Source organism: Python bivittatus, unplaced genomic scaffold (genome assembly GCF_059951505.1).
Source record: "Python bivittatus isolate LINGU-HERP-01145 unplaced genomic scaffold, Pbiv_v1 ctg000610_np1212, whole genome shotgun sequence".
In the NCBI taxonomy this organism is placed as follows: Eukaryota; Metazoa; Chordata; class Lepidosauria; order Squamata; family Pythonidae; genus Python; species Python bivittatus.
The window spans coordinates 44,443,497-44,471,041 of NW_028277088.1; the positions used below are offsets into that span (position 1 = coordinate 44,443,497).

General features: G+C 39.0%; 2 protein-coding genes across 2 annotated transcripts in view; one reads left to right on the forward strand and one right to left on the reverse strand.

Annotated features, from left to right (window-relative positions):
• The window catches only part of KIF15 (kinesin family member 15), a 46,619-nt gene extending 32,430 nt beyond the window's left edge, over positions 1 to 14,189 (reverse strand). Inside the window, 7 exon segments of the mRNA XM_088150918.1 lie at positions 325 to 504; positions 3,339 to 3,436; positions 3,868 to 3,905; positions 5,666 to 5,742; positions 7,543 to 7,726; positions 8,049 to 8,082; positions 14,007 to 14,189. Coding sequence (XP_088007044.1) covers positions 325 to 504; positions 3,339 to 3,436; positions 3,868 to 3,905; positions 5,666 to 5,742; positions 7,543 to 7,726; positions 8,049 to 8,082; positions 14,007 to 14,025 — 630 coding nt within the window. The 5' untranslated portion in view covers positions 14,026 to 14,189.
• Positions 14,190 to 14,193: 4 nt separating this feature from the next.
• Positions 14,194 to 26,408, forward strand: KIAA1143 (KIAA1143 ortholog). Its single transcript, XM_007437532.3, has 3 exons — positions 14,194 to 14,376; positions 18,065 to 18,212; positions 25,637 to 26,408. The coding sequence occupies exons 1-3, from the start codon at positions 14,269 to 14,271 to the stop codon at positions 25,834 to 25,836; spliced, it is 456 nt and encodes a 151-aa protein (XP_007437594.1). The 5' UTR covers positions 14,194 to 14,268; the 3' UTR covers positions 25,837 to 26,408.
• Positions 26,409 to 27,545: the final 1,137 nt, after the last annotated feature.

A 27,545-nucleotide genomic window follows, 5' to 3' on the forward strand; every position in this document is an offset into this window, starting at 1 on the left:
ATTTTCCATGTGCATACAACATGGGTTTAGGCTTCACAAAATGCTGTGCTCAAAAGCTCCCATAAATTTTATGTGACTTTTGATATGTGTCTACACATCTACTGCTAAAAGAAGTTTGTAGTCCATACATACAAGGGAGATTTACAGGGTATTTTCCCAGGATAGGGAGCTAAAAGAAAAAAATATATATAATAAGCTTCCTGAGCAAAAGCACCCAAGTCTTTTGTAAGCAAATTCTTTCAACCATACTATTACTACTTCAATTAGTTATCTCTTGATTATTGTAAGAAGATGTGTACCTCTACCCATCACAATAGATCATACCTGAAATGCTTCAGCAGCTGAAGTCAAAACTTTCTCTACTGCACCAACCACAAATACTCCTTTTGTGATATGCTCTCTGAGGAAAAGTCCAACTGAAGCAGAATCCAATAAATCAAATATTTGTTCATTGTAGATTTCAATAAATGAACACTTACAGAGAAAACTCTTTCCAGCACCAGCCTAGAAAAGAACATTTCTGTTAGAGCAAATGATTCATTAATATAGTTTGGTTTCTAATAATACATATAATCCTGGAAAAGGTCTATGTGACCAGAAGCAATCAATTAATGATATGCGTATTGACTTCTTAGGACTTACAGAGGGACACATTTTTAACCAGAAGATGAATCCTATTTTCTGTATTTATAAATCTTGTATTACTTGCTTGCTGCTTGGTCCTGTTCATAATGAACTACCTTTTCATCTAGGCTACCAGATAACTTGTCTTGGGGTAATTACACTGGTCTTCATAGATTCAATTACATAGGTCTTCAGTCTGTAATCTGGGAACACAGCACAGTGCTATACCGACAATAGACACAGCTCTATTGCCTTTCTTTTAAATGGTTAAAAATATTACAGTACTCCAGAATGTCAGTACATTCACAGATGGTATACCTAGCTCTTGCCCAATGCCATATCCCTATGTTTTAAAGTTTCCAGTAAGAAGCAAGGGTCTCCTGCTGCAGCCATCTTTATTCTTGTTAATGACTCCAAATGTTATATTGATCTAAAGGCATGTTTTCAAAATTTAATTTGATGGATAGATGGAAATTAGCATTTTATTTTGAAGAGCTTAGTTCTTCAGAGTGAAGATGAGAAGATTTAGGAGTAGTGTTCTGTCCAAATAAAACTGAAGCAGGTCAAGTATTCTGGCCATAGGAAATACTTGGGAACTGACTAAGAGACCTATGTTCCCAAATTGCTTTCACACCAGAGCCACCATATTAAGTGCTGGGGTACTTGATGCTGACTGCTACTGGCCAGCCAAGTTGCAGAAAATTAGCCAAATACTTATTTTTAAAACTTTTTCAAAAACTTTTAAAATATATATATCACATGATAGAAGTAAAGCAAGCTAAAAACAAAACATCCCTGTTCTAGTTCTTAAGAGACAGTCAGTCTTCATTTATTAAATAAACTCTCTGAGGCCTTCAAATATTTGTTCTTGGATACAGAGAACAAGAAATTAATCCTCATCTTAATTCATTCCATTAGCATATATTTTATAACAGCAGTAGCACACCAAACCCAAAAAAGAATAAGAGAAGCCCTGCCAATTAGTACAAATTGCATTTAAATGTTTTTATTATTTATAAAATATTATTAAAATTACTGCACCTCGGATAAGCTCTGTGTTTTGCACTCTTGCATTATATAATTTTTGAAATGAACTCTAGAAGCTCAACTCAGCAACAGGATACAAAAGCATGCACAGAATGTATATATTCACCAAAGCTGAACAAAGCAACCAACCAAACTAAACCTTGTAACAGTAGTCCTTGCATTTACACGCACACACACACACACACACAACTGCATGTAGTTTTTTTCTGTCTGCTTAATGCTTCACTGCTACTTTCCTCAGCACTTTGGAGTACTTGAAACATCCATTCTGAGGCCAGAACATTCAAAGGTCAAATATTTTGCCCATCCTTAATTATTACTGAAGCACTCCAAAAGAAAGGGAATTTTTTATCTTTATCAAAGAAATTATGTCCAGGTCAGCATCAACGGTTAAAAGTATAGATGACAGAGAGAATACAGGTAGTCCTTGCTTAATGACCATTTGTTCAGTGACCATTCAAAGTTATGGCAGTGCTGATCTAATGGTACTTACGCCCAGTCCCTGAAGTTACGGCTGCTGCAGCACCCTCATGGTCATGTGATCAATATGTGGGTGCTTGGCAGCCTGCTGGCACTTATAACCACAGGGGCACCTCAATTCCCCTCACCCGCCTATCTGCCCCCCCATCTCTATCCTTTTGGCGGTGGTGCTGGGGCTGAAGTAGAGGCCCAGGACCTTCAGCAGCCTCAGTGGGCTGCCACCACCCTGGGCCTCTACTTCAGCCCCAATGCTGCTGCAGAGTGCCACTTCAAGCCCCACCAGCCACCCCAGCGCAAAGGCTTTCTGAAGCATTACAAGAACAGTGCGAGCGGCCTCAGGAAGAAGGCCTGGCACGGCCAGCAACTGCCTCACATAGGGCCAGACTGAGAGCACTTCGTCAGCAGGAAGAAGATAGAGAAGGTCAGCTGGGCATGGCAAGTCCTATGTAGTGTACGGTGGCACTGGAGTGGGTGGCCACAGTGTGGGGATTGAGGCGACACTCCTTGGCACTGGGGCTGAAATAGAGGCCCAGGGGTGGTGGTAGCTGTGTGATACTGCTGAAGGCCCCAGGCCTCTACTTCAGCCCCAGGGCTGTTGCTGCAGCTGAGGAATACCACTGTGCAGGGCGGCCAAAAGGGCAAAGATGGGGGGAGATAGGCAGGTGGGAGGAGTTGAAGACAGTCCCTTACCTTACCGAAGCTTGGGGCTGGGAGGGACCAAGCCAGTAATGGCTTGGATCGGGGTGGGTTCTTGCCTAATGAACCGTGGGATTCAGTTAATGACAGCAACAGGGACTGCCAGGATTGCCATCGCTAAGCAATGTGGTAACATGATGTTATGCTTTACTACTGCATCGCTTACCAACAGAAATTCCGGTCCCAATTGCCATCGTAACTCGAGGACTACCTGTAGTAAATGTTCCCTGGATAACATTCTTCAGTGTTCAGTTGGAAATTGAAACACAGATAAATGTATGCTATAAACCCTGACACTAAATGCAGCAATGGCAACAGAAAGTAAGATTCTAGAATATGTAGTCAAATTACAGTTACCCAAATAATAAAAATTTTCTAAGTACTAGAAAACTTTTAAGTAATACTGTTTCAGTAATAGTTAAACTGAACCACCCAAACTAATGAATAATCAATAACTTTATCTATTAACTTCATTATTAAAAAAAAGTTACCTTTTCTTTTTCTCGTTCAATTAGGAAAAAAAGATATTCAAAGCTTCGTGGTATTACTCCTCTCAGATTATGAGTAAAATTATCAGAGTCAGGAGGTCCTAAAAAGAGGATTGTTCTGATAAAAATCTGAAAAAGGTTTCTAAAGTTTGCAAAGGAAATAGATTACTTTTTTAAAAAAATTTTGAAGTAGAAGTTTCCTTAACAGAGAAACACTACTGTTAAAATACATACAAGATTACTTTCTCCTTTCAGTACTAATCTTTCCAAATCAGTATGCTGGTAATCTTAGAGCTCCCCATCCTTTTTTACTTTTCCATTGGTGAAGGAAGATATTAAATCCAGAACAATATTTGGTACATGTGATCAAAATATAAACTTGGTTGATTACACTATACTTGACACAGTTTACAAGCTCCTTTTAATAGACTAGTCCTAAAACAAGGAAAATTGGTCATGTACATAAATAATATAGAACAAGTACATAACCAGTATCTCACACTGGAGCACAAATCAATGACTATATACTTACCCATCATAGTAAATGTTTTCCCTGAACCAGTCTGCCCACTAAAAAAAAAAAAGGTAGATACAGAAAATTGTCCCTTAGTAAACAGCAATTATCATTTTTATATAAGACAAATTCTACATACAGGTAGCCCTTGACTTACAACCATCCATTTTAGCAACCGCTCAAAGTTAGTGGCACTGAACAAAGGGACTTACAACCCATGCCCAAAGTTATGGCTGTTGCAGCGCCCTTGCTGTCATGTGATCAAAATTTGGGTGCTTGGCAGCCTGCCTGCAGTTATGACTGCAGGGGTGCTTCAACTCCCCCCACTTGCCTATCTGTCCCCCCATCTATGCCCTTTTGGCCCCCTGCTGCTCTGCACTCCACCACCCCAGCTGACCTTTACCATCTTCTTGCTCCTGCTGCTAATGAGGTGTGCCTGGCCTGGCTGCTGGGCTGAGCTGCGCTTTACGCTAAGGGGGGAAAAAAAGCAGAAACAAGCTCCAGAGCTGCAGCATGCCAAAAAGCCCCTCTGCACCACGCTCATGGGCGGGGTGGGGCTGGGCTTTGTGCTGCCACTCTGGGGCTGCTTTCTGCTTTTTTTTTTGCAGCGTGAAGCCCAGGCCCAGCCTGGCCCAGCAGCCAGGCTGGGCACGTCTCATCAGCAGCAGGAGCAAGATGATGGCGAAGGTCAGCTGGGGAGGCGGAGTGCAGGGCAGCAGGGGTCTTGGAGTGCAGGGTGGCAAGGGCATCTGTAGCTTCCCAAGGTGTGGCAAGCAGCCCCAAAGCTGCACGGTTCTGGGGCTGCTTGCCACCCTGTAAGGCAAGGTGCAGGGCAGCCAAAAGGACAGAGATGCGGGGGAGATAGGTGGGTAAGGGGAGTTGAGGCAGTCCCTTACCTTACTGAGGGCTGTGGCTGGGATGGACTAAGTCCAGAATGGCTTGGATTGGGGTGGGTACTTGCTTAACAACCCGCGATTCATGGTTAACGACTGCAACCAGGACTGCTGGGATTGTTGTTGGTAAGCAAGGCGGACATGTGATGTCTTGCTTTACGACTGCATCACTTAGGGATGAAAATTCCAGTCCTAATTGTGGTCATAAGTCAAGGAGTACCTGCAATGTCCCTGGAACATGTATGTGTAGTCCAGACATGAATCTAGAACAACATGCATGTTCCAGGCAAAAATGTCCCAAAATGGGTAAAGAGGAGGTGGCAAGTGATAGTGGTTAAATGGAGCTAAGAGAAATGAAAACATGGGAAAATGGGGGAGGGCCAGTTGATTGGTTGACATGTCCCACATGAATTCAAGTGCAGGGGCAACGGCAACATGTGGTGGGGGATAGAAGAAAGGAGTGGAAAGATCAGGGGAGCAGAGACACGTCATGCAGTAGATGAAAAAGACAGGTGAGGCATACCAGCATTGTCTTACTTGCTCCATAGAATTCTCCAAATTTGTCTCAGCCAAAGCCCCAGATAACTAAAATATTCTGGATTTTGGTTCAGCTGGATGATTCTGCCCAGAATTGAGGCTGAACTTAATCTGTGTATTCCATTCACAGAACAAAACCCTTTTTCCATTCCTATTTTATATTCTAGGTTTTCCCATATAGAATTTTTTTAATTTATCTCATGGATTTTATAATGTCATATATTATGAAATATATTGGTTTTAAAAAATATTTATGTTTCATGATCTCTAGTTTTTACTTTTTATATTTTTATTATTGTTTTGGACTTTTGTTAATTGCCACAGACTGGCTTTGCCAGGAGCACATGCTACACAAATGTGATAAAGAAATGAAGTTGAAAGCTTACTAAGCAAAAATGGTTCCATTGTAGCCATTCATGCATGATTCCACTATATTTTTTGCCACACTTGAGAACACTGATTCCTGGGCAGAAAAGATCAGAATTAGTTAGCATTTATACTGAGGAAAATAACTTTACCTCATAAATTCATAAACATAATGCACACAGAACTTTATTTGTTGAACAGTATACATCTGTATATCTATCTATCTATCTATCTATCTATCTATCTATCTATCTATCTATCTATCTATCTATCTATCTATCTATCGAGCCAATGTGGTATGGCTGGACTATGAGCAGGGAGACCCAGGTTCTAGTCCCTTCTTAGGCATGGAAACCAACCAGTGGATTTCAGGCCAGACACTGTCTCTCACAGCCATAGGAGAGGACGTCAACAAGTTTTATCTACACACCCACACTGGACCAGTATGATAGATTTTAGTCCATAACCTCCAGTTATGGAGGCCTTCATCCTGCAGTGGAGTGATTCAAGCTGCTGCTGCTGCTATGTATTATGACATTAAGATTTTTTCCATTCAATATGAGCAATTCTGCTGACAGTACAGAATTATTATTATACTCAAAATAGTGAAATCAATGAGACTTGCATTCAATTAATAGCTTGCAAGAAATAGGTTAGCGTCATTATGAGATGAATGTAATGAATATAACTAACACAAAAACATAATTTGTTAAATGTGACATAAATTTTAATATTATAGACTAGTTCAATCAACTTGTTTTTCAACCTTTAGATGACATTTCTGCTTCTTTGCTTTAATCTTTTTCCTGTCCTTCCTTTGTCTTTCATTTTTTAAGACTGGTTGGTTTTAGCTGGTTCATCTAATGCTGCTTTCTTTTTCACCTTTGTCTTGCTATTTGTTTATAACTGGAAAAAATTATAACCATTTGTTTTTCTTTTTCAAGCAAGCAGAATATTGGAAAGAAATCAGCTCAAGACTCCATCAGCAGAATAACTTTCTAAAACCAGAACAGAATGGAACTAAATTTGGTGTGCCAGTAAAGCAAAATAAAAAATAAAAAAAGGGGCCAGATGCACCCAGGGCCCAAGGACAAAAAAAATTCCAGTGCATCCCTTTGGGAGAGGCATTTGTGCAGGGGTTCTGAATGCTGTAACTCTTCCATTCTAAGTTCTTCTCTTTCCTGGCCAAGTGACCCAGAGCAGATTGTATGTAGCTCACCCTCTGTTTCCCAGCACATATAATCACACATGTAACATGAGGGGAGGTCAGAGATTCACACATACAGTGACAGAACATAGCAACACCCACCCTGATTATACCTTCATACAGAAGCAGAGTAAACACATATGTTCCTTGCTCACTACAACAGGAAAAGATGGTTTCAAAATTTTAAAATCTGAAGAGGCGTTTCAGATTCACTCTGCAATTATGAATGGGGGCTTAGAATGCACTGCTTTAGAAAATTATACCAAACTTTTGCAAATCAGTGCTATATACAATCAATTCCAATAAGGGAAGGAGGAAGGGAGAAAACATTATATAGACCAGCTTGAGTTATAAAAAATAAAGATGAAATATAAATCAAATAAACAAGCTAACTAGGAATAAGACTATTAAATCAAAGCTTTGGTTTGACTTAACTGTTGAATATCACAAAAGGTAATGGTAATATATTTTATTCTTTCTAAAGAAAATCCTGGCTCAGTTTCTACTCAGGAATTAATTAATTATATAGGCAAATTGAGGGGAAAAAACCAGAAATGCTTGGCAACAAATGATATCAGCAGCCTGCTTAAATAATTCAACTCTATTTTGGTCACTCATTACTCCTTCATTGGGCAAGAATCCTTCTGGCATAATCTTCCATATTTATATATGTGAATTCTGGTAAATTACCTGAGTTGTATTAGCATCTGCCACATTATCAAATATGAATATCTTAGGCTCAGGCTTTGAGTGCAAACGGATACTGTTTGATGAAAGAACAGATAAACACAAGCCATTATCTCTATCAGCAACTGTAGTTCCTTCTGAAGGAGGACGCACTCTTATGTAAACCTTGATAGCATCACCATCAGCACTAAAGAAAGAAACATTTACATGAGTATATTAATTAATCAATCACATGTTAGTAAAAATTTACCAAGTTATTTTGACCTATTGGTATACAGCTACAACTAAACAAGTACAAACACACTGTTATAAACACATACTAAAATGATATGTTTATATCCTATACTTTGAGACTGTTATAATTAAGCATTACCGTAGTGGGAAAGAGTGATCTAACTTTCCTGGAAACTGATAGACAGAATTCCTACATCTTATAGTCCTAACTGGCTTGTCAGTCTCTGATCTGGTAACAAAGTCAGTAGCATTTATATATAAGAAGAAATTCTTACCTAGTGGGTGATGTCACCATGTCCTGTGACTCACCTAAAAACAAAAGTGATAAAACATAATAATACATAAAAGCAAGCAAGAAAAAAGGCTACCATCTAAAAGAATTATTGCCAGTTGTTAATGCTGATGACAGGTGCTGTTGGCCTAACAAAATTTGATATCCAGATTCTGGAAAACCTGGAAGGCAAGCCTATCATATATGCTACCATGTCTTTGATTGACTAACCTTCATTTGGGGTGGCAACCCTTATTCACTTTCTGCAAACAGATATGCACATAAATGTGCTGCTATATGATTATTAAAAAGATGCAACTTACATGTTAGTTTTTAGCAGAAAAAACAGTCTACAACATTAATAAGTAGTTGATTCATTATGGTATAGGGTTTGTGGACAATTACCCATTTTGCTGTGCAAGAATTGATGTCAAAAGGAAAAACTGAAGGAAGAACATGAAAATTAGTTTATAAATAATAAATAATCTTCATGTAGGAAAATAAACTATGGAAGATTTTATTTAAACAAAATTAAAGCAGCTGTATCCCACTGAGCTGAATCAGATTTACTTCCTATAAAGTATGCTTAGAATTTCTGCTGCATTTTTATTCAAAAGATATGATATATTGCAAGCCTAGACATCAACTTACATTTTAATTGTATCAGCATCCATAATGGAATAACTACTTATGAGCAAAAGGTAAGCATTTGTGCTTCTAGTATAAACGCCAAAATATAGCCCATGGGATTGAAAGTTTGGGGAGGGGGGGTAGGTTGAGGGACTAATCATACTTAATTACCAAGATTTATTTCCCTCCTAGGGCATTATGACCTTGATGTGGCAGGAGAATGTGAAAACTATATTTCTATAGTTTTGCTTATTGCTTTTATTTTGTTTTTAATTGTTAGCTCCCCCAGAGACATGTATTTGAGATAGGCCGCCATAGAAATGTAATAAACAAACAAATAAAGCACAAATACCATGGGAGCAACACCAACAGATATGCAAGCATTTAGTAGAATCACCTTTGCCACTAAGTTTGAAAGGAGAGGGTAAGAGTAAACCACAATACAACAGGAGCAAGAATAGGTGGGGCTCTGTAGGTGTCAGAGACATTATTCCACTAGAAGGAAAGTCCAAAATAAAACTGAAAAAAAAAATGGCAAACCACTTCTGTACTGTTGCCAAAAAAACTGACATAGCTCTAACATTTAGAAAACTTTGAGTGCCAGATGATGAGACCTCCAAGTAAGAAGGCATTTCTCTAATTACTGGGGAAGAGTATAAATGCTGCAAGGAAGTCTGAATATTGATAGTACCAAAATTGATAGAGAAGTTCCTACTTTTACAAGGACACAAAGAATCAGAAAACACAGAGTGAAGGAAGCAAGAACAAAGGGGAACCTGAAATTATCAAGGTAGAAATTACTACAGGTAGACCTCGGTTAGCGACTGCCTTGTTTAGCAAATGTTTACAGTTACAACAATGATGAAAAATAACTTTACAATCAATCCTCACATTTATGACATTCGCAAGTCTGTAAAGCAAAGGAAAGCTGAAGTAAGATCATAAGCACAGTTGGATTTCACTTAGCGACCACTTTGCTTAACAACCGAGTTGCCAGTCCCAATTGTGGTCACTAAATGAGAATTACCTGTACAACAAATGTGTGCTACGTATGTGAGTATAACCCAGTAAATGGCAGGATCATATTTCTTACTATTAGCATATTCTGTATCTAGTAAACATTAACATTGTTCAACATTATACAATGTCATCCCATTTTTACAGAGGAACCAGAATCTCAGGAAGTCTTGAACTGGGTATATACAATTCAGGAAATAGGACGGAGATCACTGGATGGACAACACTGGAATCTGCTATGCAGTAGAAAGTAGAATAGGGAGGTATACAGATCCAATTAGATAGGACATTCCAGGTGCACACTGTGGAACAGACCATGAATTATTTATGTCAAATATAACAAGTTAAATTTAGAAAACTAAAAATAGCAAAGTGGGGCAGCAAGTAATGACATGAAAGACATACAATCATAATATAAGATCAATCTAAGGAACAGATTTACTAAACTTATGTGAAAGAGAAAATGAAGAACTATGGGGAGAGATAAGAGACTTTGTGAAATCCAAAATGGGAAAAAATATTCCCAAAATTTCATCAAGGAAAATTCAAGTGGCTTTTAGCACAAATTATCATTATGGAAGAAGAAAGCTTTGGGTACCAGGAATGTACAACCAATGAACACAAACTTTCATCATCAAGCAATAAAGGACAAGGAAAGATTCAATCAAGAATGTCAACTAACAGAGTACAGTAACAAAAAAAAAAAGAGGGGGTTAAAGATCTTTTTAAGATCATAGAAATCACAGAAAAATGTATAACTAAATTAGAAATACTCAGGAATAATCATGGAAGAAAACTAACAGAGGCAAATGAGATTAAAGGAACATGAAAAAACTGTAACAAAAGCCTTTACAAACAGGGTTAATAACAGAAATGTTTATAGAAAGTGAATAGACTCAGAAATCAACTCCAATAGAATATTTATCTATTTATTTAGAAACTTATATGACCACCTATCTTATACATGCTGATCCTAATATGTAATAAAAACAGAATAAATAAAACCAACTGAACCCCACACCACCACCATATATCCCAACCACAGAACCATAACATCCCATGAACTCTACATTTAGACTTGTATTTGCTGGCTCACTTCTATCCTAGCCCAATGCCTGGGCAGAGCCCGGTCTTCACAGTTCTCTGGAAGGCTAATAGGATGGAGGCCCTCCAAATCTCAGGGAGAGGCTGTTCCAAAGCATCATAGCAGCCATGGAAAAGGCATGTCTCCAAGGTCCCACCAAATGGCAACATTTAAGGAAGGGACCTGGAGTGCACCCACCCTATCTAACCTGGTGATGGGCCAATACCCTCAGGGAGAGGTGGTCCTGCAAATAACTTGGCCCCATGTCATTTAGGGTTTTAAAAGTGCTAATCGGCACCTTGAATTGCACTTGGAAAGCAACTGGAAGCCAGTGCAGCTTACACATCAGCAGTGTAACACAGACAAAATATGAAGCACCGAGACCTGCACACTTTGCTGCATGCTGGACCAGTTGTAACTTCCAGGAGGCCTTCATGAGGTACAAGAGGTAACAAACCAACCATTAAATATGAAACCAGTAAGTGCAGATGAAATGCCCATTGAACTATTTAGTGAACAAAGATAGGAGTAGATTGTATAGCCTACAGATTTGCAAAGATATATACTTGGACCAAAAAAAAGGGAGTTGCAGGAAAATTGCAAATTATTTAATAATTGCATGCATTCCTCATAAAAGCAAAGTGTGGCATACAGGGAAAGATAACTGTCAAATGAACAGGTAGGTTTCAGAAAAAACAGAGACAAAAGAGGAGATGCTAATGTAAGAAGGATAATGAAAAGAGAAAGAATCTAAAAAAGTGATTTTTACAGTATCCTCGTTAATTATAGCAAGGTCTTTGACTATTTGTATCATGTCAGGATGTTGAATATATTAACAGTAATGATTGTATGAGAACATCTGATTATAAAGATTCTTCAGAAGAATAATGAACAAGAAGCTATGTTTGGAGAAACTCAGAAAATACAAGAGAGATTAGGGAGGAGGGGAATGACAAACACAAAAAGATAATGAAGTAGAAGGTTACATCTGTGATACCAAGTTCAGAAGAATAAAAGGAATGCTCTTTCACTGTGAAAGCTGGACACTTGGAAAATGCAAGAAAAAGATATGCTATCGAATTATCGATCTGGAGAATGTTATTAACAGAATGGTCTGCAAAAAGTACCAACTATTCAATCCTGGATCAAATAAAGGCTGAATGCTTCTTCACAACAATGATTGGCAAACAGAAATTCACATACTATTGCCATGTTAACACAACTAAAGAATGATTATGATGTTTGGTAGAGATGTGCAAAATCTACTGTTCCTCTTTCAGACCACACTAATTCTGGATGTTTCAGGAATAATCTGGTAGTTTTTCAGAAGTTAATCCTCCAAACTGGATGCAGTTCATTGTGGTCTGGACATGGCATTCCAGCCAAAACACTTATTTTATCATTGGACCACCGCAAACCACTTCTAGTTTGAAGGATTAACTTCCAAAAAATGACTGGGCTGCCTAACCACTTATATAACTGATCAGTGTTACAGTGTTTTCCATCTTCTTCTGACATAAGCCTTTATTACATGCATAATTTGTGGTGCTTTGGTAGTGACTGTGTTATCATGTGGCAGAGGCTGGCATCTGCCTAGTTCCTAATGGCTGTATTCAGTTGCTATAAGCATAACCTCTCCCGCCTGGTCACTGGTGACTTCTCTCCATGATAATTTTTGCTTGTGCAGCAGGAATGATCAGGCATCTGCCCCACTAGCGCTCACAAAGCTCTGATCAGATATTATGCAGGCACCTTGTTTTCATGCAGTGTTACATAAAACTGCAAGATAAGTGTAAAAAAAGATACCAAAAAACAAAACCCAAATCACAGGGAACTTGTATGGTGGAGCAAAACCTGTTGAAGTGAATTCACCATGCCATCCACTTGCAAAAGCCTATGGACAGCTGCTTTTATATAGAGCAAAAGAGACACTGAGAGATCAAGGGACAGAATGCAAGAGAAAGACCAAGCAAGAAAGCAACAGAGTTATCAAGGGTTGAGAGACAGAGCAAGACAGTGAAAAACACCAAGTGAGCAGGAGACAGCAGCATGAAAGCAAAAGAGAATGACAAATGAGGGAGAGAGAGAGCAAGATGAGCGACTGATAGAGCAAAACCGAGAAAGACCAAGGGAGTGGGAGACCAATGAGCACAAGACAGATGAGCGTGTAACAGTGTGTGAGAAAGACAATCAGCAGCTCAACCACAGAATGGATGAAGGCCTTCAGGTAAGCATGTCCTGCTTTATCAGGAAGCCCCCCTTCACCTTGTGGGGGAACTGAAAGCCCTCACATATCCCATGGATCAGATTCTGACATGGCTAAACCCATAGGTCTAGCCATCTGTCAAAACTGGCCTCATCTCCTAGCACTCATTAGGGTGAGTGGTGGATATCTATACAGTAGCACTGCTCTCTGGCCTTACCAAGAGACTGGCTGTCAAGTCAGAACAAATTATGCTGGCATATGCTTGTGCTGCCTCAGACACTGAAGGAAAGTGTATTAAACTGGCTGAATACATGCTTGGCTTCATGAATCCAGCTTCTTACTGATGCCCTAAGTCTAATCAGAGGAACCACTGAGTCTTTCTGAAGCAAATCAGACTTTCCACTCTGTCAAATTAGGGATTAAACCAAATCTTGCAATCAATGTGCACTTCTAAAATCATGTCGCTCTAAGTAAGTAGCACTGCCTTCTATGACTTTGTTTAGGCCTGCTTAACTGATATAAGGAGAAGAAAAAGAAGAGCAGAATTTGGACCGAACTGAGTCAGGTTTTTTAGGTTACACCTTCCTAGACATTAAAAAAATATGACGTACCAGCGCAGTTACAACACCAAATATTAGAGTTCCGGTTAATGAAAAACACGGTCAGCTAAGAAGCCAAAGCGAAATGGCTGTTCTGCGGCTGTGTTTCACAACAAGGTTTACGGCACAGCCTGATGTTCTTCAATTTTGACTCTCTAGAGACGGCGGTACCCTGCAAGGGTTGCAGGGTTGTGGCCCTCGGGCTAATGAACTAATCCTCACAGGGCTCTCCTGACCATTTTAATTTGAGGCTCCTGATACCGAAGCTTTTTGTCAGTCAAGAGCTGCTTCCGAGACGAAAGTCAGGGGTAGAGGGACTAAGCTAGGTAGCATGAGGGGGCCCAAGAGCTCAGCAACAGCGGGGTGCCGTCTTCCTCCTACAGCCCGTTTCAGCCTCCCACCCGCCATTCTCTCAAGACCACTTACTCCTGGTCCCGGGCGCCATCCTCTTCCTTTTTCCACCCCTTCAGTTCCGTCCCCATTTGGGACTGAAGCTCCCTCGGCTCAAAATGGCGGCCCTTTGAATTTGGCGCTCAGGAAGCCGCTGCTGCTGCGCTGAAGCCAAGGTGGAAGCGGCCATTGGCAAACAGGGAAAGGAAGCCGCTGAAGCCAGCTCTCCCACGTGACACGGGCGGGAGCAAAATGGACGGGTGACAGAAGGCGCCGTCTCTTGACCCTCGCTGCGACCATGAGCAAAAAGAATCAGGTTTCGTATGTGAAGCCGGCCGAGCCCGCTTTCCTGAGTCGCTTCAAAGAGCGAATCGGCTATCGGGAGGGGCCCACGGTGGACACCAAGGTAACAGTGTCAGACTTCCGCCCTTCTGTTCCTAATCCCTTTGTTCCGCCCTTTTGCTTAAACGCCCTCCCCGTTCCTTCCTCAAGTGCGAGGTGGAAAGTGTAGTGGCCCCCTGGCAAGGGTGCTGCGAGGGGCCCCCGGCAGGCCTCTGCTGGCTGAGTTTCCTAGGAGTGATACTCGTCCCTTCCACTGCAGAGGAAAATGCCCCATTGGGGAGAGAGGGAAAGAACAAGAATAGGGTAGGGCTGCAAAACTCCGGACGACCACTAGGTGACACCAGAGAGTGAGAGCGTTACTGTTATGGATATTCTTGCTGCCACCTGGTGGGCGTTCGCAGGTTTGCAGCATAGATAAGGTAGCCCTAGGGAAGGGCAGGATCCTTGTTAGGGCCGACAAAAAGCCCACGTGAACAGTATTTTCCGTGTACCCGTTTTGCAGAGTGCCAAACAGCGCATTTCCGCATGGGAAGAAAGGAGAAACGGAAATTAATAAATAAACAGATTCGCATGAGTTGCATGACTTTTATTACAGGATTTCTCACCATTTCTGCTGTTCTCCCCTGCTGCTGCTTTTGACTGTGTGGATCGCTGTGTGGATAGCGTATCTACTGCCACAGCTTTAGTATGAGATGGGTTTCACCCAACTCACCATGCCTCGTTTATACATGTGTGTCCCAAAGGAGTAAGCTTGGGGTGCATGCTGTACCACTGCTTGTAGTGACAGCCTGTGGAAACCGCATCTGTCTCATCTGTATACTTTTAACCCTTTCCTCTGTCACTTTTGCGGTCGGATGTGTGTGTGTGTAAAAGTCTGCACTTGGGCTTTGAATAGTGTCTTGGGAGCCACACTCCAAAAAGTAGTAGGCGAGCCAGGAAAGAATTATATTTATTTTCACTTCCTTTACATTTAAATGTAAATAAAATTAAATATAGTTAATAAAACTATCTTTGGTCACATATTTAATACTTTCTTCCATTGAATCATATTCAAAATTGCAATTTTGTAATAACTTTTGGCGTTTTCCAAGGACCACACCGAAGGCTTTTCAAGATTCATTGGGATCGCAGATTATGAATCTTTGATCGAGTGGGTGCTTTGCATAAAGCCAAATAAAGCGGTAGCTTATTTGGGAGCGAAGACCACATTTAGCTTTTGAATATTGTGTTGAGGCAGGCTTTAAGAAATATCGGTGAAGGCAAGGAAAAATAATTTTATTTTTATTTATATTTCAGTAACATTAAATACATTTCTTTATTTTTGTCATATTAAAAATTATAAATTGGTAACAACTTTTTAAACATATCTGAAGGGGCACACCTAAAGTTTCCAGAGGCCTCAGGCAACTCCTTGCACCTATAGAATATGATATTGTAAGAGAACTCTCAAGGCAAGGGAGTAATGACAAACAAAGAGCAGATTAATGTTTCAAGTCTTATCTGGTAAAAGTGTTGCTAGTCCTTCAGTCTGGGAGAAAGAAGCTCAAGCAATTCACAGAGGCCTCACTTTAATGAATTTGCTGATAAATGAAGGCTGGAATTTTGCTTGTTCAATTTCCAAGATTCACTATCTTCAAAGATTCCCCTTTTTCTAGTATGAAACCTGATTAATAAAACTCCATGTGAATCTTGCTCCCGTGGTTATGCATTATTGTTTAGAGGCTTGATAGATATGCTAATTTAGAATAGGAAGGATTGGATTAGTTAAATAGCAGTGATTTCTTTAAAAATAACACTTCATAAAAAACCATAAGTTGTACAGACCATACAGCATAAAAAAGTTCTACAAGATGACATATTTGAAACTACTTTGCAGTTTCTGCTGCTATCCTAATCATATTTGCTTGGAAATAAATTGCTTTGATATTAGCTAGACTTTCTATTGGAAATACTAGTTAAAGTTTCTGTGGGTTGTAAGAATGTAATAGAAAAGTTTAAAAACGCTTATTTAGAAATAAGCCCAATAGAACTGGGAAGATTCACTTCTGAGTAAACATGTAGGCTTATTCCATTCCATTATTATGTTTAATCATAACACTAGCACTGTTGATCACTCTTCCATTTTGCAGCAATCAAATAAAGCTGGAGAAACTGATTTATTCAGTAAAATCCCAGTAGAGGTGAGCTGCAGCTGCAAGTCTAACACTGGAGCCTTGCAATCTAAAAGTATGATTGTCTTGCTTTAGCAGGGTGCTGATCTTTTATTGGTCACAATACATGATCTCAAAAAAGTACTTGTTAGAGCCAGGCTGAATGATGGAGGAGTCCAATGTTACAGTTCTTATTTTAATGTGCATGCTGGCTGGAAATTTTGGAAGTTATTTCAATTTATCTAGCATGTACCATTTTGGAGAAGGTTGATATTGATGTCTGAGTGCTTCCTTACTAATAGTTGTTGGTACAAGATTACCAGACTGTGATGAATATAGTTTCCTGACCACCAGAAATACTTATACATTCCCAATAAACATTCTCTTGTGCAAGCTACAAGTTTAGGATTGAGTTTCCACAAGGAGTCATGGCTTTTTGCAACATAGACATAAAGAAATACCCCAGCCCCATCCTTTATATTGGGATAGAACATTTATGGTAATATGATTTTCTGCTGGCTTTGGGATGGGAGGAAGCATGGCAAAGCATCTATGTGGATATGACTGAAGTAGACCCGGAAGCGAAAAAATAAAGGAAAAAACTGCGAACCAAACCTGGGAAAAGATACAGCCTTTGATTAAAGTTTGGATTTGCCAGTAATCTGTAGAATACCCAGGTAATAGAAACAGAGGGAACATCCAATTTAAGAGAATTCTAATTCTGAAGACATAGATGACAAGTCTAGACAGGAATCTGTGCTAAGAATGTCTTTTTTCTATGCTGTGGAAGTCACTTGTTTTTTCCCCCTTATTTCTCTGTAATGCTCATTAATTGTGTGTATTTTGATATTTTATGTATATCCTTAGGTTGTGTGTAAGGAAACAACTTAAGGATCTTTTCTCATCTGTATTAATTCATATGAAGTTTTTTCCAATATCTTTCTATAGATTTGGGTAGAATGCTCATTTACAGCAAACCAGCAGCATCTTGTGGTCTGCTGGAAACATTAATTTCCTTTTGTAAATTTTCTTAATTAAACTGTTTTTCCCTTGCTCTGAATAACTCTGTAATTGACCTCCTTCACTATTGAACATTGGTATTTTGGATATTTAAAGTTAAAATGGTTTTTAGTTTATCACTTTTAAAATAAAGTTTGTTTTTATTTATCTGTGATGAAATTGATCTATCTTCTAAGAGGAAAAGGAAAAAATGAAAACTGAAACCTCTAGTCACACACCTTTAAGGTACATGGCTGCAAATTCAGGTTTTGTACTTTTTTCCTTTTAATCTCCAGAAATGCAGCACATGTTGTGACAACTTTTATCTTTTTAAAAGGTGAATGCCAGTGAGGTGCCCCCTGGAAGATAGGTGATGACAGCAAGAATTTCTAAGGGCTACTCCAAAGTAGGAGACAGGGTCACAGTATGAAGACTTCTGGAGGAGGAGGTTAAATCCACCTTGTTAGCTCAACCATTCCCTGTATTCCTTGTGTATATTTTATACTTGGTCATTAAAGTATTTGCATTTCTATTTGTATTGTATTTAAAGTTTCTTTTTTCAAGGGTGACCATCTGTTTAGATTGGTATTATATCTTTTCCAGAGAGAGCAGCTTCCAGTTCCTGAAGAGGACAGTGGAAGTGACAAGGAAGATGAACAACCACAGGTGATTGTACTGAAAAAAGGGGATCTATCTGCAGAAGAAGTTATGAAGATCAAAAAGGAGATCAAAGAGGTTTCCAAGGTCACAGGTATGTTGTGGAATCACTAATTCCTAATTCATTGTTACACCATTTGTCCTCCAGGGAAAGGAGGCAGAGTGCAGAGTTGCTGCTGCAGCAGCCAATCCACTGGTTTGCTTTTTCACTCCAAACAGTTCCTTGGCGTTTTATTTTCTTAGCCTTTTTCTATCCTGTAGCTATCCACTAGGCAAGCTTTTTGTTCTTGTTTCCAAAAATTATAATTAAAAAAAAGAAGTGCTATCTGCTGCAAATTTGCTGAGCTATCCAGCCTTAGCAGCAGAAGCAATATTTACTTGATCAACTATAGAATGATCAGCAAATTAGTCCCTTGGCCATGGTTAACATTAAGCAGAGTGTGAATGCCTCTTTGTAGGGCAAACTTATTTGTTAGCATCCTTTTATACAATGTTCATCAGTCTCCTTATTTATTTCCTCAGGTTATATGCCTGTGCAATTCAGAATGACTCTGGGTGGCTTACAACACATTTAAATACCAAGATAAAACCATTATCTCGAAACAAATAGCAACCAGGGATTAACATTCTTCCCCATAAAAGATCTCTTAAAAATATATCTCAGAGTCAACAGGGTTAGAATGGTCCAGATTTCAGGGAGTAAGCTGTTGCGTAGGGCAGATGCTTCTTATCCCCCCTTACCTACCACTCACTTCAATGATCTTTACTTACAGCCATCTGAAGTGCCTGTTCTTTCAGCTGTCACTGTACAGGTAGAACACAATTGGGACCGGAAATTCTCTCACTAAGTGGTGCGGTCATAAAGCGTGACATCACGTGGCCGCATCACTTAGAAACGGCAATCCTGGCACTCCCTGTTGCCATTGTTTACCAAATTCCACTGGTTAACCCATCCCAATCCAAGCCATTCCAGGCTTGGTCCCTCCCAGCCCTGAGCCTTGGTTCTTCCAAGGTAAGGGAATGCATTCCCTTCAACTCCCCCAACTGCCCTTTTGGCTGCCCTGCACCCTGTCTTGTGGGGTGGCAAGAATCCCCAGAACTGCACGGCTCTGAGGCTGCTTGTGATGGAATATATCTATGAAGAGGTGGGTGAAGTGAGAGACCAAGGCTATCAGGAAGGAGGGGGTGGATTCCAGGAAGGGAAAGGAGACAAAAGACATCACAGCACACAGGAGGAATGTGGGAAGCGTAAGAGGTTCAGGATAGCCACTCCCTCGGCCTGACACTGTCTGCCATGCTGTGGCTCTTGCGCTGCTTGGTGGGCCACGGCTCTGGGGCTGCAAGAAGCCTGAGCTGCAGCACAGCGCAAAGCCCTTCATAGCACAAAGGCCAGCCCCAGCCTGGCCCAGCAGCACAGCACAAAGCTGTAGCCATCCCAGGAAGCCACAGCCCCCGCAGCCCAGTCCCAGCTGCATCACCCTCTCCACCCTGCATTCCAAGGCCCCTGCTGCCCTGCATTCTGCGGCCTCAGCTGAACTTTGCTGTCTTCTTGCTCCCTTTGTTGATGGGATGTGCCCAGCCTTGCCCTTTGCGAGGCAGTGCTGGCCACGTGAGGCCATCTTTCCCATGTCTTGCAAGGAAACAAGTCCCCGTTGTGGGGAGATGGGCGGGGACAAGTCAAATAAATAATAAAATAATAATAATAATAAACTGCTGTGTGCAACCTGGGGAAGAAAGCCTTTTGTGGCCAGCAGCTGCCTTGCGAAGGGCCAAGCTGGGCATGCTTGATCAGCAGCAGGAGCAAAAAGACAGCAAAGGTCAGCTAGGGTGGCAGGGGCCACAGAGTGCAGGGGGCCAAAAGCGTATAGATGGGGGGAGTTGAAGCACTCCTGCGATCATAAGTGTAGGCGACTGTCATGTGCCCGAATTTTGATCACATAACTGTGGCGCCCTGCAATGGCTGTAACTCTGGGGACTGGTCATAAGTCCGTTTGTTCAGTGCTGCCGTAACTTTGAACAGTCGCTGAACGAATGGTCATAAGTCGAGGACTACTTGTACTCCTTTATTTCTTGTATCAAGCATGCCTTTCTTTTGTTTTCTCTCTCTCCACTTCACTTAGCAGATAATGAGATAAGAAGAGTAGGCTGAAGTGAGGTGGAGGTTAACAGCAATAGCTGTTGGGAGGACAGATAGCTAGGCCAGTCTTCTTGATCTGAATAAGACAGTTCCTCATATTGTTATATCTTCTTCACATGCAGTGTTATATGTGTCATATTTAAGAACTGAACACACACATTAAGTTCATATAGTTACGTCATCTTTTTAATCACACTTCTTGGTGGAAAATTGGAATAGATCTTCTCTTATGGAGATGTGTTTAGCTGTTAACTAACTCATATGATTATTTTCCTTTAACATTAGTTTGCTTTGAGAGTAAAACTAATTTCTAAAAATAAAACCACTTCAGTAAGTTTATGCAGTGTTTTGTTTTTTACAAGGCTTCCACATGAATCCTGAAGAGAATTACTATCTTGTCAAAAACACTTTTTTACAAAATAACTTTTCATATAAAAAGTAAATTGGGGTATAAAGCCTTTTTCATCTATTCATTATGTCTAAAATTGATTTCTTTTTTCCTGCAACTTTTCTAATACTTCTTCCTCTGGGACATTGTAGTGCATGCGTAAGTTGAAAAACTTGGCAGCAAGGTTCCTTACTCATTCAAACTGTAATCTTATTTTAGTCTTGTTCACTTTGCTTGCTTGTTTTTTTTCTCCCCTTTTTTGTCTTAAAAAAACAAATGCTGCACATTATTTGTTAGGGCATTAAAGTATACTTTCTTTATTCCAAAGTGCTGCTTTAGCACTTTAAGTGTTGATATTTACCTGATTGGCAGCCTTATTGAATTGCTGTTATGTTTGTAACCTTGTATACAAATTGATTTTTAACACTGGGGAAAATAGATTGGCTTTCAGTGCTCTTTATTTCAACACTGTTTTTTTTCAGACAGACATCATTAGGTAGGTGAAGGTAGTACTGTACTGTAGTCTGAAAATCATGAGATACAATTCTAGTGGCAACATTGGTGCACAAACCTTCTTAATGAATCGTTTATATAGACCTGAATGTACAGACGATGTAAAAGAAAGTCAAATAATGCTTTTAACAGGCTTGCAGTTAAAGTTACTCAGTGATTGGTTTCACAAACTATGTTAAGCTCTCCTATGGTTCATTTGGGCTTAGTATATGTGAGAATAAAGTATGCAGGAGATTAAATATAATGCTCAACAAACAGTTCAACACTGAGTAGGATTAAGACAAGGATGTGTTATGTCCACTTGGTTGTTTAATATATTTATACATAAATGTATAATGAATGTTGTAGTGATGTTAGAAGTGTGTTGGTTTGGGATATGAAGGTACATGTAGTTTTGCATGCAAGCAATACCATATTGTTGGCTGAGACCCCAATGTTTTGTAACTAATATTAGATTGTATAAAGCAACAGATCAGAAAATTAATGTATTGAACAGTATGTTAGTTGTGCCTGACAGGGAAAATGGAGTGAGTGAATGATTGGAGGTTCTACATAAATTGTGAAAAATTAGAGACACTAGATAAAGTTGTGGACCTTGATAAAATGTTTACTAAAGATAAAGAAATTGATGGAAAAAATTAACATGTGAAAATGCTGGTAGAAAAGTAGTGGGTAGAATATGGTATGTTGTGAGGAATAAATATTTGTCCAAAAAAAGTAAAAATGGCTTCTTCAGCCTACTTTGTTATATGGAAATGAGAATTGATTATGTCAAGAGAAACAAATATAAATTGAATGCAGTGGGAATCAGTTACTTAAGAGAATATGTGTAATAAAGCAAGAAGAGAAAGAGTCAGTAATGAATAAGTGCTGAATGTGAATTGAATAAGTAAGGGAGTGCCCAGTACAAAACATATGTTGGAGACAGTTTATTCATATAGGGAGAATAAATGTGATTTGAAACAAAAACCAATATATGAATGAAAAACAGATGGGTTGAGAAGAAGGGGAAGAATGAAAAAGTTGTGGGTTAGTTCATGGAGTTGATGAATTCCCCAAAAGAGAGAGGTGAGATGTTTAAAGATAAGGATATGTGAGTTGGTGGATGTGAGGGAAGCAAGGATGGTTTGCAAAGATATAAAGGTACAGTATAGAGAAGTCTAGTGAATGGTGTTGTATAAATTAAGTTTAGCTAAATGATTTTGCCTTGATGAGCCTCGGTTCTTGCCTGGGAGTAGTGTAGGGTTGTTGTTTTTTTTCTTCCTTGTTAAAGAAATATTGAAAGACCACCATACAACTCAGAAGGAAGGAAACCTGGGCTCGGTGTATGTTCAGTAGCAATTTTCCCAAACTTGGCGCCCTCAAAATATGTTGGAATACAACTCCTATCTTCTCCATACAGCAGGATACAGTACTTGTTAAAAGGATTGTCCCGTTAGCTATTTTTAAAGAATTAGCTTGCCTGTTCCTGCCAAATATATTCTTCCTGAACTATCATAGCTTTGTTCTTTTCTAAATGTTATTGTGCTAATGTTATTATATTCATTGCATTTTGAAATTAACTTCTGCTTATTATCTGAGGGTGGGGGTGACTTATAGTCTTTAGGTGACCTTTTACAACAATTTGCTTTTCAAAATCCTAAGATAGAGTTTTCCCAAGCTTCTGGCACAGTATTTGTTTCTTCTGTAAATTTCTTTTTGAATTCTTCTAGGATAGGTAGCTCATCAGTTTTTGGAGGTCATTGGCCCAGATAGAGTATGCAGTAGAAATTCATCACTCTTCCTATATCTGAGGATGAGCTCTGCATATTTGGCTGTTAATTAAAAAAATGGTATCTCTTCCTGCAGGCCCCCACAAATCAGCGTTTCTTTACTTCAACATGTTAACTAAATTGATTTAGGATCTCATTCTCTTTTTTACTCTTCATAAAGAGCATGCGTAAGACTTTACCTGTAGTCATTTTTTTTTCTGATCCCCTTCTTTATTCACCCCTTTTGCCATTATGGGAACAGTCAAGAATTCCCAGAAACGTTTGTTTATGATTGAAAAATTTGGGTGGCCCTGAGCCAGCATACCCTTTATTTGTGTCTGCTGGAAATTAACATTCAGGGTGTGATTTTCTAGAAGATTTTCCTTAAAAAATAATTTTAGCAGCTTCTAGATTAGACTCTTTCAGTGCTGGATTTAGAAACATGGAATCCAGGTAAAACGAAATGCTGTCATCCTAAAACGGTGCATGATGTTAAATCTCATTCTTTGGAACCAGGGGCTCTCCTTCCATGATGTGAGCTTTTATGAATTGCTTTTCTCTTTAACAGCTGGATCCCCTAGCAGCCCTTTCAGCAGTACTTCTTAGCATAATGTTTCTTAACCTTGGCAACTTTAAAATGTGTGGATTTCAACTCCCAGAATTCTGGGAGTTGAAATCTACACATCTTAAAATTGCCAAGATTAAGAAATACTGTCTTAGCATATTAGGAGTGTTCTAAGCTGTTGGCTTGTTTAAATCTAAATTTGAACTCCTTGGAATGGAGTGTGTTAGACTTGGTCCTAAAATTGTTTTCGAATGGCATAATTATTATGAGTGGGATACACTTGACATGCTCGATCTTGTTCAAATTTAGTCTGTCAGTGCAGAGACTATCATAACATTTTCAATGAAAAAGGCACCCTAATCTATCAAAGATGTAGTTTATTATTAATTTCCTGATAATTGTGGTATAAGGATACAATGTAAGTTATTAAATAAGGTGAAATCCATTGCACTGAGGGGTTTGGAGTAAGTTTTTATTACAAAATTGATATTTAAAATATTCTGTTACTTAAGAAAAATAGGTTACCCAGTAAAAGTAATGATTGTTGGTAATGTTTCATAATCTATAAATCATCTAATTACAGGCAGTTTCAACATAAGACTTGGCTTGTGAATTATAGCTGTAGCTTTCCTATATAACAACAACAACAAAAAAGTATTGAGGTACTTTAATCTAGCAGCTCATTTTTGCTCTCCTGTACTTTCACCTCCATGAAGTGATCCCAAAAAATGAGTAGCATATATTAGAATTCAGATCTTGGATTCTGATTTTGTATGTCCCATGCTATTGAGCAGCCACCCATTTTTTTGGAGGACTGTGTAATTTAACTGAGTTAAATAGTAGTTGTGCAGCAGTTTCTGGTAGACCCCTTAAGTGGTGGCCTGATGTAGCTGTCCCAGCCACCAACTTTGATTTGGCATAGTTGAAAGGACTTCAGGATTGTGCCATCAGTGCATCCTTTATGTGCTTGGCCTTCATCCTTCACTTCCTGGTTGATGAAACTAGCTTCCTGAATTGTTCAGACTGGGGAAATATGATTATTCTGAAGCAAAAGAGAAAGTTGTGCCTTGAACTGGGTTCCTGGTTGGTGGAAATGAACTATTTGGACAAACTAAGCTGTAGTTTTATAAAACAGGATTGATTAAGCTATAATTAATAAACCAGCAAGTAAGAAATTGCAGAACATGAGCAGGAAAGGAACAGGAAAGAGAAAGCGGGAGTGCCCAGAGCCTACTTCTTTGACCCAAACTGTGGCTGCAACATTTGAACTGGACCAGTTTAACCAGCAGAGTCCAATGATTTCAGAAAACATTAAGAAACATTACTTTCTTACCAGTCAATTTATCAGGTAGTTTATGCCTACTGAAACCATTTTTATTCTCTTGGGGGGGGGGGGAATCATAAATTGTCAAGTTCAGGACCACAAGGTCTGGGCTTCCAAAATCTGGACAACCGCTGGACAGTGGCAAAGAAATACAGAATATTCTAAATATTTTGCTGCCATCTTGTGGCCATCTGAATGTCTGTAACCAAGGTTTGGTAGCCCTAATCATATTTCTGGTCATTTTTTTAAATGACCAACATACTATTCAAGTTAACTGTATTCTTTCCTAATCCAATAGATTAAAAACTGTGAATTTGGTCAATTTCTGTAAATGCTTTACAATAATTTTCTAATATTTTTGCTCATTTTGTAATAGATTCAGAACCTGCGTTTCTGAAAGTTGGAATTTTAATGCATTGCAACAGGAGTGAGTCTTTGGGACAGCTTGACCTTACTCTGACCATTATCAATTATAGTATAGTTTTTGTGGCTTTAGTGCAGCACCTGGCTGCAAGAAAATTGTCTACTCCTGTTTCACGGTAAGAGAACTGAGAATAAGGATTTAGATTACTGTTTCATGATTAGAAAATTGCTTATAAATCAGACAAATCATTGATTTATGTAGCTCAAAATTCTGTATTGACTGGTGACTTGCTCTCTGGCATTTCTAGTGGAAATCCTCTCAGTTCTATGTGGTGATGCAGAGTATGATCTGAATCTTTTGTATGTAAAAATATGCTTTATCAGGTTTTATTCCTCACGATATTTGAGGTAGTCTGCAGGATCATTGTAGTTAAGAGGAGAAAGTATGTAAAGGATCATTTGTGTATTTACCTCTAGAAGCTGATCCTGAAGATGGGAAGATTGTATTCCGGAAACCTCCCAAGCGTTCAGCAGAAGAGAAGTATTCTGGTTTGACAGTTACTTCAAGTAAGAAGATTAAAGAGACAAAGAAGATTTCTCCAAATTTCCAAAATTCAGCTAAGCAAGTGAAAAATAGTAGTTTGCTTTCTTTTGATGCAGAAGAAAGTGATGATTAGGAACAATCTGTAATTGCTACATACAGTTTTACTTAAAGCAAAATTTTAAGAGTATATTATGGAAGCAGAAACAGTGTTTAAGTCCTCTAAATGAGGCCTTTACATTCTGCACTTAGAATTAGTTTCACATTTTTGCGCATTATACTTGAATCTCCCACAATGAGTGCAAGATATTTTTTATTTGGGACTAAGAATGCAAAATGTTGCTTTAGCAAAGCTTCCTGTTCTTTCTTAAAATGCTGAAGAAATGTAATGGGATTATGATTGCACTGACTATATTGATTTCAAAGGAAAGATCCTGACACAATGGAGGCTTTGGTGGAAAAATATTTGGAAGTCCAATATGTTTGTAACCAGGAGTGGATTGTGTGTTGCTACAAAACATGTAGCAGGATTAACAATGTAAAGCTTCATCAAGGAGCTGATCTGAAGTTGCTGTGTGCAACAGCTGTTTTTAGTAAAGCTGATATTTTAATGCTACTACTAAATGACTGTAAAATTATTTTCTGTTTATTTAAAGTTTAGCCCTGTTCTTCAGAAAATAAAAATGGTTTTCTCAGTGTACATCACAAGATTTTTTAACAGCGTTTTTCTTCATATTATAAATGATTATCCTTTAATCTAAAGAATACAGTAGAGCCCTCAAACATATGATTGAGAAAGCCCCAATGAATGGATTATACTGTGTAACTGAGTCTTAAGAAAGGATATCTAATTTCTAAAGCATTCAAGACAGATGCTTATCTATTCTAACCCTCACTTTAAGCTGGAGTGGTAGGTTTGCCTTTCCTGCTGCTTGTAAATATATGGCCTCGTATCATCTTTGATAGTTATGTGCATACACTGCAGTTATGCCATCAAGTTCAACTCTAACCAGCCATTTCCCCCTTCTTCTGGCTAGCAGCAAAAGTGGATCAAGATATCTTTTCCTCTCAGAGAAGATTATGGGGAAGATCAAAGAGATAGTCTTACAGAGGAAGCACAACTTACTTACCAATTTATTCTGCTATTATAAACTTTAAATATTCAACAAGCTTATCTTGAAGAAAATATTCAGAGAGAGATATCCATGATGCCCATCTTCTCAGCATCAGATAAAAGTGGATTTTGTATCTTAGGTCTCAAGGGTACATATTTACATATTCATTATCCTCTTTAACATAAAATGCACAGGATTATTATTAGCGCCTGACTGGCATTTATTTATTTATATTTCACACTTCTAGGCTGCCCAACTCCGATGATTTATAACATATAATATATACCATAATATATAAAACGGTAACCAATCAAAATAAAACCCCAAATACTGGGGAACTTCTTTAGTACATCTCACTTTGCTGGATAGGTTCTCTTCCAACCCAAGAAGATACATTACTGACGATTTGGCATATTTTGGTCTTACCTTGTCAGCACCACCTGCTTTGGGACTTGATAAAACCCTGGCTGAAATAAAGCAAGAGGATTTGGGATCTAGATATCCAAAATGATAGAGCCAAAGTCTCCCATCCCTTTTATAGCATCCCTTGCTCTTCGCTGGTCTATCCCTAGATATTTCTATAACATCTTATATGCTCCACATAGGAGACTATTTACTTTGGCCCAAATTGGGGCACTAATTATTAGGGTAACAACTGGTAGATATATAAGCCCCCTGTATGAAAGCTGAATTTGTTCAGAGGTAGAATCTATCTTGAGTGTGCTATTAA

Coding starts and splice junctions, on each gene's coding strand:
- KIAA1143 (XM_007437532.3), top strand. CDS start 14,269: ATGAGCAAAAAGAATCAGGTTTCGTATGTGAAGCCGGCCGAGCCCGCT. Junction 14,377..18,064: donor GGCCCACGGTGGACACCAAG/GTAACAGTGTCA, acceptor TATCTTTTCCAG/AGAGAGCAGCTTCCAGTTCC. Junction 18,213..25,636: donor AGAGGTTTCCAAGGTCACAG/GTATGTTGTGGA, acceptor ATTTACCTCTAG/AAGCTGATCCTGAAGATGGG.